This window comes from Cynocephalus volans, chromosome 8 (genome assembly GCF_027409185.1).
Source record: "Cynocephalus volans isolate mCynVol1 chromosome 8, mCynVol1.pri, whole genome shotgun sequence".
In the NCBI taxonomy this organism is placed as follows: Eukaryota; Metazoa; Chordata; class Mammalia; order Dermoptera; family Cynocephalidae; genus Cynocephalus; species Cynocephalus volans.
This window is the reverse complement of record NC_084467.1, coordinates 113,766,796-113,780,461: the sequence shown is the minus strand read 5'-3', so window position 1 is coordinate 113,780,461 and position 13,666 is coordinate 113,766,796. Positions and strand designations below refer to the sequence as shown.

At 52.5% G+C, this 13,666-nt stretch overlaps 1 protein-coding gene across 7 annotated transcripts in view; it reads left to right on the top strand.

Moving 5' to 3' along the window:
• Window positions 1–13,378, top strand: part of MEF2D (myocyte enhancer factor 2D) — a 33,586-nt gene extending 20,208 nt beyond the window's left edge. For 4 of the 7 annotated variants that reach the window (XM_063105646.1, XM_063105647.1, XM_063105649.1 and 1 more), the window contains 8 exons: window positions 41–251; window positions 488–544; window positions 2,311–2,501; window positions 2,998–3,018; window positions 4,282–4,411; window positions 8,094–8,325; window positions 8,799–9,105; window positions 9,443–13,378. In XM_063105646.1, the coding sequence (XP_062961716.1) occupies window positions 41–251; window positions 488–544; window positions 2,311–2,501; window positions 2,998–3,018; window positions 4,282–4,411; window positions 8,094–8,325; window positions 8,799–9,105; window positions 9,443–9,454 (1,161 nt within the window). In that variant the 3' untranslated portion in view covers window positions 9,455–13,378. Of the gene's footprint in view, window positions 1–40; window positions 252–487; window positions 545–2,310; window positions 2,502–2,997; window positions 3,019–4,281; window positions 4,412–8,093; window positions 8,326–8,798; window positions 9,115–9,442 lie in introns of those variants that run through there. The other 3 variants (XM_063105652.1, XM_063105653.1, XM_063105651.1) reach the window with 2 other exon arrangements.
• The last annotated feature ends 288 nt before the right edge of the window (window positions 13,379–13,666 follow it).

Genomic DNA, 13,666 nt, shown 5'->3' with positions numbered 1-13,666 from the left:
TCGACCTGGCTTGACCCTGCCACTCCGTCTTTCTGTCTAGTCAGCTGTCCCGGCCCCCAACTTTGCCATGCCTGTCACGGTGCCCGTGTCCAATCAGAGCTCACTGCAGTTCAGCAATCCCAGCAGCTCCCTGGTCACTCCTTCCCTGGTGACATCATCCCTCACGGACCCACGGCTCCTGTCCCCCCAGCAGCCAGCACTGCAGAGGAACAGTGTGTCTCCCGGCCTGCCCCAGCGGCCAGCTAGTGCGGGTAAGTGAGCTGGTAGGTGGGTATGTGAGGTGGAAATGAGGTGTGATGGCAGCTTTGGGACTCCATTTTCAACAGGGAGTATTTCCTTCACCCACCACAGCATTCCCATTTGTGTGGCTCCTGAGGGAAGGGACTGTGACTCCTTCTCCTGGGATCCCCTCTTCCTGTTCAGCCCCCAAGACTCACTCTAGAAGGGGGAGTCCTGTTAGCTCATCATGGTTCTGTTTCTCCTCCAGGGGCCATGCTGGGGGGAGACCTCAACAGTGCTAATGGCGCCTGCCCTAGCCCTGTCGGTGAGTTCAGCTGTCTTTTTACCTGGGGATGGGGAGGTCTGCCTGCTCAGTGGCCTCAGGGGTCCAAGGACCAAGAAGGACCTACATTAGAGGAGAGGAGGATCCCAGGACCTGAATTAGAGTCAGAAGATTTTTAAGCCTACGGATTTTGTTGTCTGTAGCAGTGATTGGTATGGAGGATCAGCAGAGATGTAGGCTCACAGAATTCTGGACAAACTGTGAAGATGGACCAGGGGGAAGATCCAAGTCTTTCCAGTTGGGTGGCTGTGGAGGATGAGAATGCTTGGCGTTGCCTAGACAAACAGTAGGCACAGACTCACACACACACTCACACTTGCGTTCACACACATGCACATTCTCACTCCTATGGAAATATCTAGACCTTAGATGTGTACTTGTGAACACACATCACATGCATAAGCCACTGAAGAAAGGCTGCTCCCCCGCACCTCCCCCCAACCCCTGGCAGCTGACAGCCCCTCCTGCCCTGAGCCGTTGTCCAGCTGGGTGACTGAGACTTCGAATGTCACCATTGACGTCACCCTGACATTCCTGCCATTCCCAAAGTGATCTGGGAATTGGGATGGAAGCAGGCATACACTTCCAGGACAACAGTGTGCTCTTAGGGGACAGAGCAAGGTGGCATTTTTGACTGTGGTCACTCCCACATCCTTGGACCTCAGAATACCCCAGCTCAGCCTCAGTCACCATATAATACCTCCCCAGCAATAATTGTGTGTTGGGGTCAGGAAATTGGGAGAATTGGTGAATACCCCTACCTCTCCAAGCAGAAGGCCAGAGAAGTGCTTGCAGACCTTAAGGAAATATTAGTACTTGTAGGCCCTCAAGTCCAGCATGTGGAAAGTTGGTGAGAGCCCTGGCTTGGCCTCCAGCCAGCTGCGTGGCCCTGGTCAAGTTATTACACCTCTCCCAATCAGGCTTAAGTTTCCTCTTCTGTAAACAGGACTAATGATACGTGTCCTGTCCATCTTACAGGGTTAATGTGAGGATTAAATGAGATAATGTGTGTGGAAGGTCTGTGTAGATTGTGGAGTGGGACCAAATGTAAAAGATAGTTATTCTGCTTATTATTACCAGGCTAATTGTGGTGGTGGCTGTTCTATCAGTCACCAGTGCCAATAACTCCATTACCACCAGCGAATGGCTTGTCTCCCCCAAGTTGTGAACAACTTGTCATGTACTGATGCAAATCACAGCATCCCAGCTCATGGCAGAGGGAGCAGTCTGAGTGGTTGGTAGTTTGTCCTGGTGATCAGGCTTCTCACTGAGGCCCAGATTCCAGACTGCTACCCTTTCCCTGTCCTGGTCATTGTGGGTCCTGTCTGGGGCAGATTGTGGGATCTGAAAGAACTGGACTTGTTCCCTGTGGAGAACAAAGAAGAGAAAACGTGGGGAGAAGCTTGTTGCAGAAGAACCTCCTGGCCATTGCGGGGGCCAGAGGCATTGGTTGCTTTCCAGTTCTTCCCACCAACCTCAGAGCTCCCTCCACCACCTACCACATCACATGCATCTTGGAGGCAGGGGAACAAACCCAATGATTAGTAAGGGGTATTGTCCTCTCCTTATTCCCAAGACAGGAAGGTTTTAGGTAATATGAGATAGCTCAGCACCCACTCAAAACCTTATCATGGCTTTGAGAGGTTCTGGGTGACAGTACTGGCATACTGGCATGGGGAAGTTAACAAGGCTGAGGAGTAGGGTAGGCCCGTGTTTCGCCTTTTACCCTCATCTTGTCACTTCTCCAGGAAATGGCTATGTCAGTGCTCGGGCTTCCCCTGGCCTCCTCCCTGTGGCCAATGGCAACAGCCTAAACAAGGTCATCCCTGCCAAGTCTCCACCCCCGCCTACCCACAGCGCCCAGCTTGGAGCTCCCAGCCGCAAGCCCGACCTGCGGGTCATCACTTCCCAGGGAGGAAAAGGGTTAATGCATCACTTGGTGAGTAGGTATCTGGGCCAAGGGCAGGGGCTGGGGAATGGGAGAGTGGGGAGAGGGGAAATAGCAGACATCTAGCAGGAGAGATGAAGGTTAGCCAGCAGTCAGAACATCCCAAGAGGGACCATGGAAGCATGGCTTTTCATGAGCTTGCTCCTCCCAGCAGGCCTTTTAAGAGGTTGGAACACAGAAATACCAGCCTAAGGGCAGTGAAAAGGGACAGGAGGTAGGAGGGAAGGTCCTGTGATGGGGGATAATAGAAAGGATTTGCCATTTCAGCAGGAAGGATGGGGATTAGATTATGAGGATCTTCATCTTATTGGGGATGTAGCATCTTCTGTAAATTAGGACCGTGCAGAGCTCTCTGTCCGTCTAGGCTGGGCAGAGCCATCCTGCTCTTAGGCAGAGAGGTGGATGGAGTGGCTATGGGGATGGAAGTGTGGGGGGAGGGCAGGGTCCAGAGACTGAATCATCCCCTTGGTTTTATTTCTGCTCTCAGACTGAGGACCATTTAGATCTGGTAAGTGAGGCTGTGAGATGTTTGCTGTGGCTTTGAATTCTGGGTCAGCCCTTTCTCTGTGTTCCCCCAGCATGAAGTATGTGTATGTCCTTGCTGTTTCGCCTGTGTGTGTAGTGGTGTTGTTTATTTGGTTATTTGCCAGGGGCTGTGCTCAGTGCCATGCGGAATACAGAGGTGAAGAGGGTGAGAGTGAGGGGATTGACATGCATGTGTGCATACCTGTGTACATGGATGTCTTTATGTGATGTTATATTTATTCAGACACAACTTCCTTTGTGTGTGTGTGTGTGTGTATGTGTATGTGTATGTGTCAAGGGGAGTGGGCCAGCCCCAGGCCTCAGAGGTCCCAACCCTGACATCTAGTTTAGGCTCTTGGACCAGAGGGCTGGATCCCACTAGCCCTCTGACTCCACTCAGGCCCACAGGGCATTCTTGGAACCCAGGACAGGGACCTCCTTAGGAGGAATGCCTGCTGGACAGTAAAGTCGTTTTCCAGGGGAAGCTGAGGCCCAAGCAAGGCCAGAGTTGTCTTTCTTACTGGGGGGCTTCCCTGCTTCCCTCTGTCTCCTTATGCTCCCTCCTACACTCAGCCCGTCTCACAGGCACACAGCCGCCCCGCCCCCCACACACTTACATACTCATCCTCAGCCAGGAGTGGGGCAGGGGCTCCTCCCTTCCCAACTCCCTGACGGGAGGCCAGAGAGGCTGGAAAAGGCAGGCAGGCTTTGGCGGCCAACACGGCGGCAGTTTCGGCCCCAGCGTGGAGTTGGAATAAACAAGTGACTCAGCGGCAGATGGAGCTGACAGCCCCACACACGTGTGTGCATACATGCAGGCACACGCCATGCCAGGCCCCACGTTTCCCTCACAGATGCCAGCATGCTTCTACCAGGGCGTGCGCTGCAGTGAGGTGGATGGAGAGTGGACTGTGGAGGGACTAGCCAGGAGAAGAAGAATGATGTCTCTCCCTTCTCTCACTCTGCCTCAGGAGACTGGGCTCGGTGCTGGGGCCACAGGGCTAGCATACACGCCTTTCTCTTTGCATGTGTGTAAGTGTGAATGAATCTGTGTGTGCATGTATATCTCCATGGATCTTAGTGTACCTGTGAATGCACCAGCATATGTGTATCCACATGGGCCTCCATGCTAAGGCACCCCACCTTGGCCTTGTGATTCAGGGTCCCCAGCTTGGCCTTGGAATGGAGGGCCAACATAAGGCAAGCCCACCCATCAGCCACCTCCTGATACAGTTTTCTCCTGCAGAACAATGCCCAGCGCCTTGGTGTCTCCCAGTCTACTCACTCTCTCACCACCCCAGTGGTTTCCGTGGCAACACCAAGTTTACTCAGCCAGGGCCTCCCCTTCTCTTCCATGCCCACTGCCTACAACACAGGTGAGTGTTCTTGTGACGTCCACATGTGTGCACTTGGGCTTGGGGCAAGTGAGTGACCAGAGAGGGGACATTAGATATGCTCTGGGGAGGCCCCAATCTGAGGAAGGTTATTGATTTGGGGGAGCCCCTACTTAATTAATTAATTATGGTTGCCAGATTTAGCAAATAAAAACATAGAATGCCCAGTTAAATTTGAATTTCAGATAAAACAATGCACGATTTTTTAGCATATGCATGTCTTTGGGACACACTTTAGTAGAAGAATGTCTTTGGGATATGCTTACACTTAAAAATTACTCGTTTTATCTGAAATTCAAATTTAACTGGGCATCCTTTATTTTTAATATGGGACCTAATGGAGGAGGGAAGCTCCATCCTCAGGAAGCCTCCAGTTTGAGGAGGAGGGGAGACAGAGGTGGGCTGAGCAGATGATTCAGGCTAAAGGAGTAGGGAGGGAGACATGTCAGGTCACAAAGGCTTCCTGGAGGAGAATAAAGGAATGAAGGAGGAAGAGACGGGGAGACTGAGGAGGCCAGAGATTCATGGTCAGGGATGATTTGCCAGCTCCCTGGGAAAGCCAGGTAGGGCCTCCAGGGCAGGAGGGGGAGGAAGGGGGTCTCTTCCTCCTGATGTTGGCTTGGTGGCGGAATGATAAGGGGGGAAGGAAGAAGGAAGACTGATGATGGCTGGAGAGGGGGATCTGAAGGTGAAGAGTTCACTTGAAGACAGGGGAGAGGTCTCTGGGTAGAATTCAGACAGGACACCCAGTGCCTAGCTGTCCTGGGTCCCTAGGGCTGTCCTGGCCTATGTCACCCACTCACACCCACCTGGAAACAGTCTGTGACACTTCCAGCCATTTTTGTCCACACTTCAAGCTGCTGTGTCAGGAAGAACTTTACTAGGGGAAATGCCTTGTCACCTTGTTTCAGAGCATTTGTGTAATTGGCGAACCTGGGCTATTTCCAGCTAAAGAGATCTCTGCCTTCCCCAGGTTCTCTCACATGTGAGTAGCTTATGTTAAGGCTATTCCTGTGATGCGATCAGACTAGACAAGAAAACCCCTAAAATTTCTCCGCCTCCCCACATGCCCATCCCAGAGTTGAACCATGTGTGTGATACCAGACACCAGTACAAATACTCACAAAATCCCACCTCTTCCCCACATGTAAAAATCCAGACCCCAACCTGTGCAGGTATGAGAGCCCGGAGAACTGCCTCATATTAAGTGACCAGTCTCTGGCATGTGTTTTGTGTATACATTCTAATCAGGTGTCCATAAAACCCTTGTCCACATGTGTACTCACTCCAGGTTATTAGGTCCTTGCAGCTTCAGCAAGGACTCCTCCAGAAGGCACACGCTGTGGGCCATGCTCCTCATCTGTAAGAGGAGTTGGTGGACAGAAGTTCTCTGGGGCTCCTTTAGCCCTACCACTGGGGCTCTGGGGCCAACTGGAAAAGCCATCTCCCTGTGGGCAGGGCAGGCTGGACGCTTGGCCGAGGGCAGCTCAGACCGCTTTTCCAGAGCTGTTGTTAGTTTGGGAATCCCATGGTGGTGGTTTTCTGCCATCTTCTTGAGTAGCCGCAGTCTTTGTGAAGCAGGAGGGAGGTTAGTTGGTGTCAGTGAACCTGGAACAGGCTCTCAGCAAAGCCTGACTTACAAACTCTTATTTGTCCCTCTGATGTGAAAGCACTTTCTGACCCTGGGCTTGCCCTTGGAGTCCTTTTGGGAAGTGTGTGGGATTTCTCACATCCTCTCAGAAACAAGGGGCTCCAATCACTCTTGCTGCAGGAATAGCTAAACAGACCTCAGTTTAAACAGGTGTTTTCAGGTGACCCTAGGTATATAAACAAAACCCCAAGGAACACATTGCTGTTTACAGTCCTTGGCCCCAGTTCCGATTCCAGCTGGGGGTGATCTGGCTATGGGAATGTCCTGGGTAAGGGACAGGCCTGGCCACTTTTGGCACTGGCAACAGAGGTTTGGCTGTAGTGGCTCAGGGAACAGACTGAGTGGGCTGCCAAATGGCCGGGGGGCTGTGCTCCTCCTGGCCCTGGGGAGCCAGGCCTCCCAATAGATAGGGCTGAAGTCTGGTGGGACAGTGGAGAACTGGGAGTTGTGTCTATCATTCACTCATGGAGGGACCTTGGGAAAGGTGCTGCTACACTGTTCTGGGCTTGGCTTCCTTGTTTGTAAAGCAAGTGTTGGAGATAGTTGATCCCAGGGCCTATTTCTGCCCTTGTTCTGCTTTTTGTAAATATAAGCATCTCAAAACTCCTGGCCAGCATTACAAGACCAGAGTTAAGTGTGGATCAACTGTAGAGTGAGACTTAAAGGTAATACAGAGTCCTGGGTTCTTATTTTAGCTCTGCCACTGGCTTTCTCCATGGCCTGGAGCAAGTTTCTCAGACTTGAGGCTGTGGTTGCCTCATTTGTAAAGTAGTGATAGGTCAGTTTTTTAAATATATACTATTAGCCAGACACTGTTCTACATGCTTTCTGTGTATTAACTCACTCAGTCCTCACAACAGCTGTGCAGTGTAGATAGGATTCCTGCCTCAAGTTTATAGGCAGAGAGTAAGTAACTTGCCCAAGGTCACACAGCCCATAAGCAGAGGTAGCAAGGAACTTTGACCTCATATCTTAAGCCTTTAACCTTATTGCTATATGGCAAAGACAATATGATTAAAGCAGAGTGCTGGAGCAGATGACCCCCTGAGTAATAGCATAGTGGATGGTGCTGGGATGATTGGGGGATGTGCTCCCCAACACAGCATGCCCTCCCACTCTTACAATGCCACCTCACTATGATCCTCAGGGAAGACATTTTATAAACTCCCAAACAGGTTGCAACATGAAACAATAGCATGGTTCTATTTGTTCTGTGACAGTACAGATGTCACAGTTTCTTCATTAGGACAGACATTTTAGAAAATAATGAGCAACTTCTCGTGGGGAAATCCTTGCAGCCTCACTGCTCCATGAGGTGAGAACTGGGTGGCAAACATGCATCCTCTGTGTTTATGTGCATAGGCACAATGGCTCAAATCCCTGCTGCCACCTATTTTATGGATTGACAGTCTGTAGAAGACTCAGGGCCTGTGTGCAGAGTGGGATGGTGGTCACAGTGGTTTGCTTCTGAGGCACCATTTGTCTGGCTTGTACCATGGCTCCCCAGTACCTCAGGAAGGCCATTGGAGACGTGGCAGGTGAAATGATGACAGTTGGACATGTATTAGATCTTCTCTACTTATCTTTTCCCCTCCTTTTTCTTTCTTTTTAATTGTCATTACCTACACGATTTTTTTAAAGTTTAATACTGTTTTTAAAAAATCACCTCTTTTCATCCTGTTAAAAAACAGCACTTCAAGGGCCGGCCTGTGGCTCACTCGGGAGAGCGCGGTGCTAACAACACCAAGCCAAGGGTTAAGATCCCCTTACTGGTCATCTTTCAAAACAAAAAAACAAACAAAAAAAACCCCAGCACTTCATGGTTATTATGACTTGAAATTCTTTAACTCTGAGTGCCATCTCCAAATTTTTATGCTTTTCTTGAATTCTTCACGTCCGTCATTAAACACCACCTGTTCCCTCATCACCCTGGTCCTCTGGGAGGTGGCTCCCCATGGGAGCCTGGTGCCCTCTCCCCCACTGTAGACTCATCTCACTTTTTCTCCTGAGCAGATTACCAGTTGACCAGTGCAGAGCTCTCCTCCTTACCAGCCTTCAGTTCACCTGGGGGGCTGTCACTAGGCAATGTCACCGCCTGGCAACAGCCACAACAACCCCAGCAGCCGCAACAGCCACAGCCTCCACAGCAACAGCCACAGCCACAGCAGCCGCAGCAGCCGCAGCAGCCACAACAGCCACCTCAGCAACAGCCCCACCTGGTCCCCGTATCTCTCAGCAACCTCATGTGAGTCCTTGGGAGATTTTCCATGGGAATGTTTGAGAAGGGAGAGTTGAGGAGCAGGAAGAGGAGGATCCTCTTGAGAGCTGGATTCCCTTCAGGGTTGTCTGTCATTAGTGGACATCATGTGAGGCTGTGCACTGCATAAGTGGCAGTCCTGGAATCCCCTGTACAAGCCTATGAGACTCACCCTGAGCCCCTTCCCCCAGCCAGCCCTGGGGAGGGGGGCCTGGGCTGCAGATAACATGTGATAGAAGGAGAACTAATATTTATTTCCCTTCTCTCTCTTCATTTGACCCCCTCTCTTCTGTTCACTCTCTCCATCCACTGGTCTCTCCCTCGTCCCCCCATGCCTCCCATCCCCATATTCTCATTCTCTGCTCTCCCTTACTCTCTGTCTTGTGACCTGCTATCACTTTTTCTGTCTCTCACCCCTCCTTTTCTGTCCCCTGTGCCCCATCCCTGTTGCCTACCTCCAGCCCGGGCAGCCCCCTGCCCCACGTGGGTGCTGCCCTCACAGTCACCACCCACCCCCACATCAGCATCAAGTCGGAACCAGTGTCCCCAAGCCGGGAGCGCAGCCCTGCGCCTCCCCCTCCAGCTGTGTTCCCAACTGCCCGCCCTGAGCCTGGCGACAGTCTCAGCAGCCCGGCTGGGGGATCCTATGAGACAGGGGACCGGGATGATGGACGGGGGGACTTCGGGCCCACACTGGGCCTGCTGCGCCCGGCCCCAGAGCCTGAGGCTGAGGGTTCAGCTGTGAAGAGGATGCGGCTCGATACCTGGGTACTGTAGCATCACCCCTCCTGTCCTCCAGTGTCTGCTACACCCAGGGACTGCCCCTTGTGCCCCCCAACTTGTTTTAACTCCTACCCGAGAGGCCTTGTGGCCAGCTAGCCCTTCCACCAGCCCTTGTGGGGCAGCACCAGTACCCCTGTCCCCCTACCAAAGGCCCATCTCCTTCCTTGCCTCCAGCATCAGCCTGTCTGCTTGATGGCTTCCGCCCCTCACAGCTGGCCCTGCCACTAGAATCCTGGCCCTATGGGGAGAGGGGAGTGGGGGATACATGCCTGCAGCCTGGGCCACCCCCTCACACCCCATTCTCCATCTCCTCTCTTCACAGACATTAAAGTGACGATCCCCACTCCCCTCCTCTCAGCCTCCCTGATGAAGAGTTGACAATCTCACCGCCCACCCCTCCCTGTCCTGGGCTCCTCCCGCTCGACCCCCACTTCCTTTCTCGTGCTCCGTGTCCTGTTGACGGTTACATTTGTGTATAATTATTATTATATTATTATTATTATTATATTTTTTTTAATTTGGATTCTCGCTTTGGAGAGGGGGATGCTCTCATCCCCTCTTTCTACACCCCCCACCATTTTCACTGGCTGGGGGGCTCTCTCTTTTGCGGGAAGGGGGGGACACTTTGCACGTTGTACACATATGCTGCAAGAAGGGGGTGGGGGGCCCGATAGGCCTTTGGGAAAGGACAGGTGCCGAGCCCTGCATGTGGAGCCCTCCCACTCCATCCCCCAGAAAGAGGGAAATAACCAAAAAAACTACCAAACAACAAATAACCCATACAATAGACTGAAACCCCAAAGTTGGCTTCATGGGTGGGTTTGTGTTTCAAGGGGAAAGTGAGGCAGAGATTCTGAAAAGGGTCTCTGCTTCTGGGCTGTTCATGTGGCCATAGGCAGATGGGGATGAATACCCAAGCCTGGCCCCCAAATTCCCCTGCACACACACATGACACACTCTCACTGATTCATGTGGGTGCTGTCTGAGCTTTTGGGCTATGAAGGTGTCTAGGAATCTGAGGCTGGGGGTGGGGGTTTGAGGTGGGGCCTCTCTGAAAGCACATTTGGAGGGAAAGACAGAGCCATGAGGAGAGGGCTGAGGAGGGCAAGAGGGCTGGGCAAGGGTTGAATTGGGCCCCCTCCCTTCCCCAGCTTTTTCTCTAAGATATACAGTGCAATAGCTCCCCATCCCTCAGTTGACACCAGCCCCGTAAAGCTGGCCACAACGTGCAGGGGGAACTGGGGTGAGGAATTTTAATGGGGTGGCTCCAAGCGAGAGTCGGCCTTGGCCTTCCCTAGGGTGCCTGAGGGCCAGAGCCCTTTCATGGGGCAAGTGTCGAGTGTGGTGAAGGGACTTCCTCTGCCTTGCACGCACACTACCCAGAGGAGTGGGCACTGGGCTGGTCTGTGGGGTGGGAGGTCCCTATGGATGAGGGGATGAGGTCCGTAAAGGGCCAGCCTCCCGAATTCCTCCCCAGCCCCTCCTCCTAGCTCCTCCTGCTCCCCACCCCACCTCCCTGCTCTCGGCGCCCTCATGGTCTCGCTACCTCCTTGACCCACCACCTCCAGGCCGCATCCCACCTTCCCTCTTGGCTACTGTAATTGTAAATAGCAACCTTTGGAAAACGTTAGCGGTGTAACAGTCCAGGAAACTGTTTTTTTTGTTGTTGTTGTATTGATATGAAATGAGATTCTATTTTTGTCAAAGTATATTGTAATAATAATGACTCAAACGGCCCGTACTGTACAGATGAGATTCTTCTGCTGTTGTTCTCACTCCCCCTCCCCTCCCCCCCGAGTCTGCCCCGTCTGCTGCCTCCCCAGTGGGGTGGTGGGCAAGGGGCCAGGGGCAGCCGAAGCATGGGGTCCTGAGACCTCGGGCTGGATCAGAGATCAAACTGGAGGGGACAGGCCCCCAGCCTGCTCTCCACCGACTCCACAGCCACTCCCCACCCTAAGGGGCCTGGCCTGGGGTGACAGGGGCAGGTAGCCAGGGGCCCACCACAGTCCTTCACACAAGCAACTCCTCTGCCAAGTGGCCAAGAGGTACAGCACTCCCCTGGGGCTTCCTCTCTGTTGGAGAGGAGAGTAGTTAGACAAGGCCCAGTCTCCTGTTAAACGACCGTCTTTGCCCGCCTCTATGGCCCAGCCTCTTGCAGTATTCCGACACTCAGTGCAGGGAAGGAACCAGAAGCAGAGGGGTGTGTGTGACCACACATCTACCTGAGTGTGTTCATGAGGGCACCTAGTACTTGTGTGTCTGAGCGTACCTTTGTATTTATGTATGTGTGTGTGGGGGTGTGTGTATGCATGGGTGTACCTGTGTGTGTCTCTGAGCCCATCTGGGTGGATACGTGAATCCTTGTGTGACTGGAGCTCTGAGGGCATCTCTGTGTTTGGTGTTTGTGTGTGGCTGGGTGTGTGTTTACAAAGGGACAGGTGGCTGTTCTAGCTCCAAGCCTTGGCTTCCCCTTCACTGGCTTCTGACCCTCACTCCCTTCCTGCCTGCTCCTTCACCTGCTCTCACCACAGCTCTACAGTTTGTATTGCACTTAGGGGGGTTGGCAGTTGTCCCTCTGCTTCTCCCTAGGCCCTACCTCTCCAGGGCTTCCCTCCAGGAACCTTTGCCCCCACTCTGTTGTCCACTTAGTCCTTCATGCCTTGACACTCAGTTCCCTTTTCTAGAGTGCCCTCTTCCACCAAACCCCATCCCGCTTTCAGGGTGAAACTCAAGCTCCCCTTCCTCCCTGAGCTTTTTCTTCAGCTGGGCGTGATCCTTCCTTACTCACAGCTTAACCCTCACCTGCTGACTGAGCAGGGACACAGCATGTCCAGCCTTCCCACCTCTCCTGCAAGTTCCTAGAGGGAGTTTGAAGAATTGATGAGACTTGATCAGGGACTTGAAAGAAGCCAGGGTGTAGTCTTATGCATGCGTGCATTCCCAGAGCCTTGTCCAGTGTCTGGCACATAGTAGGTGCTCAGTAAATGCTGAAGGGGCGAATGGTTGAATGATAGGTGCTCAGTAAAGGTTGAATGACTGGCCTTCCCTTCTCAGGCTATTCCTACCATCAGTCTGCCCACCTTTCTAGGCTGGGCTTGGCCACCATCAAACATGGAGGAGGGGTGAGGGTGAGGGCCCCTGCAGTTCACGGTGCAATATTCACCAGTTTTGCCCTCTGCCTCATAATGGCAAACCTGGCTTTTGATTATTACCATGTGTGGATGTGTGTGTGTCCTTTTTCTCTCCCTGGTGACAGGGGGTGGTCTGTGAATGAATATGTGACATTTCTGCAATTCAGTATCCCAAGGTTTCTCTTGGGGGTAGGGGCTCTCGGCCGGCTAGATGAATGGGTCCCTGGGAACCCAGAGCTCAAATGGGGACTTAATTTCTTCCTCTTACAAGCCAAATTTGCCTCCACCCACTCCCTCTGAAGAACTGGGCACTTGCCAAAGTAACCACTGGAGTCGTCCAATACCCCTCCCCTCCCCAGGTTTCCCACAGCTTTCAGGGACAGTGGGCATGAGGACCCCCCCAATGGATCGCACTATCCCCTCTCCCCCAAACAGTGCACTCAATGCAGCGAGACTGACCCCTGACCCCCACCCAGCCCTCCCCACCTTGGACAGGAAGGAAGTAATGCACCTTCTCTTGCTGATTATTTATTTGTTTGGAGAGACAGAAATGATGTAAGTGTATCTAGAAATATCTATATCTCTATATATTTTTAACTGACTCTTTGGAATCCCCTGGGGTGGGGTGGGGGGTGACTTTAGGCTTTCATGGAAGGGAGGAGACATGGAGCCTGGGAACTCCTTGTTCTCCCCTCTGCTGCCTCTTCCCACCCCCTGAGCAGTTGGTAGAAGGAGTGGGATTTGTATGGGGGGAAGTGGCTGAAACGTTACATGGAGAATCTTGATTCTCTCCTCTCCCCCATTCAAGTCCCAGAGGAAGGGAGGGGCTGGGGAAGAGGGAGGGAGGGGCAGGCCAGGCCACAGAGGTGCCCCACCCCCAAACCTGACAATCACCCACACTCCTGGGGCTCCTCCTGGGTCCTGGGGCAGGGCGAGTCCAAGTGTGTGGCTGTTGATTTGTTTTCAATATTTCTTTTCGTGCTGTATGGTGATGCTTTCTTAGTATTCTACACAATAAGAAAAGACAAAGTCCTCGAGATTCTTATGAGTTTTGTTTGAAAACTCTTTCACTATATTTGTTGTAAAGAGGTTTACTATTAAAAGAAAAAGAATACACGTTTCTGATACTTTGGCTTGGATTTGGTTTCTTTGGTGCGGCCGGCCAAGGAGGCGAAGGAAGGACCGGTGTGGCCCTGCCATGGCGAGAGGCTTCACCTTGGCTGGGAAGAATGGTGGTCAACCTGTGGGAGAGGGCACTTCCAGGTGTCTCTGGTGGGATTTTCAGGTGAGAATTTCTTCCAGGTGCTCTGTGAGAAGGAGGCAGCCCTAGGACTAAGAAGGGGTTGTCCAGTTAGAGTCCCAGGAGGGATCCTGGGACACAAGAAAAACAGAAATACCACCCAAGGTCAGGTTGG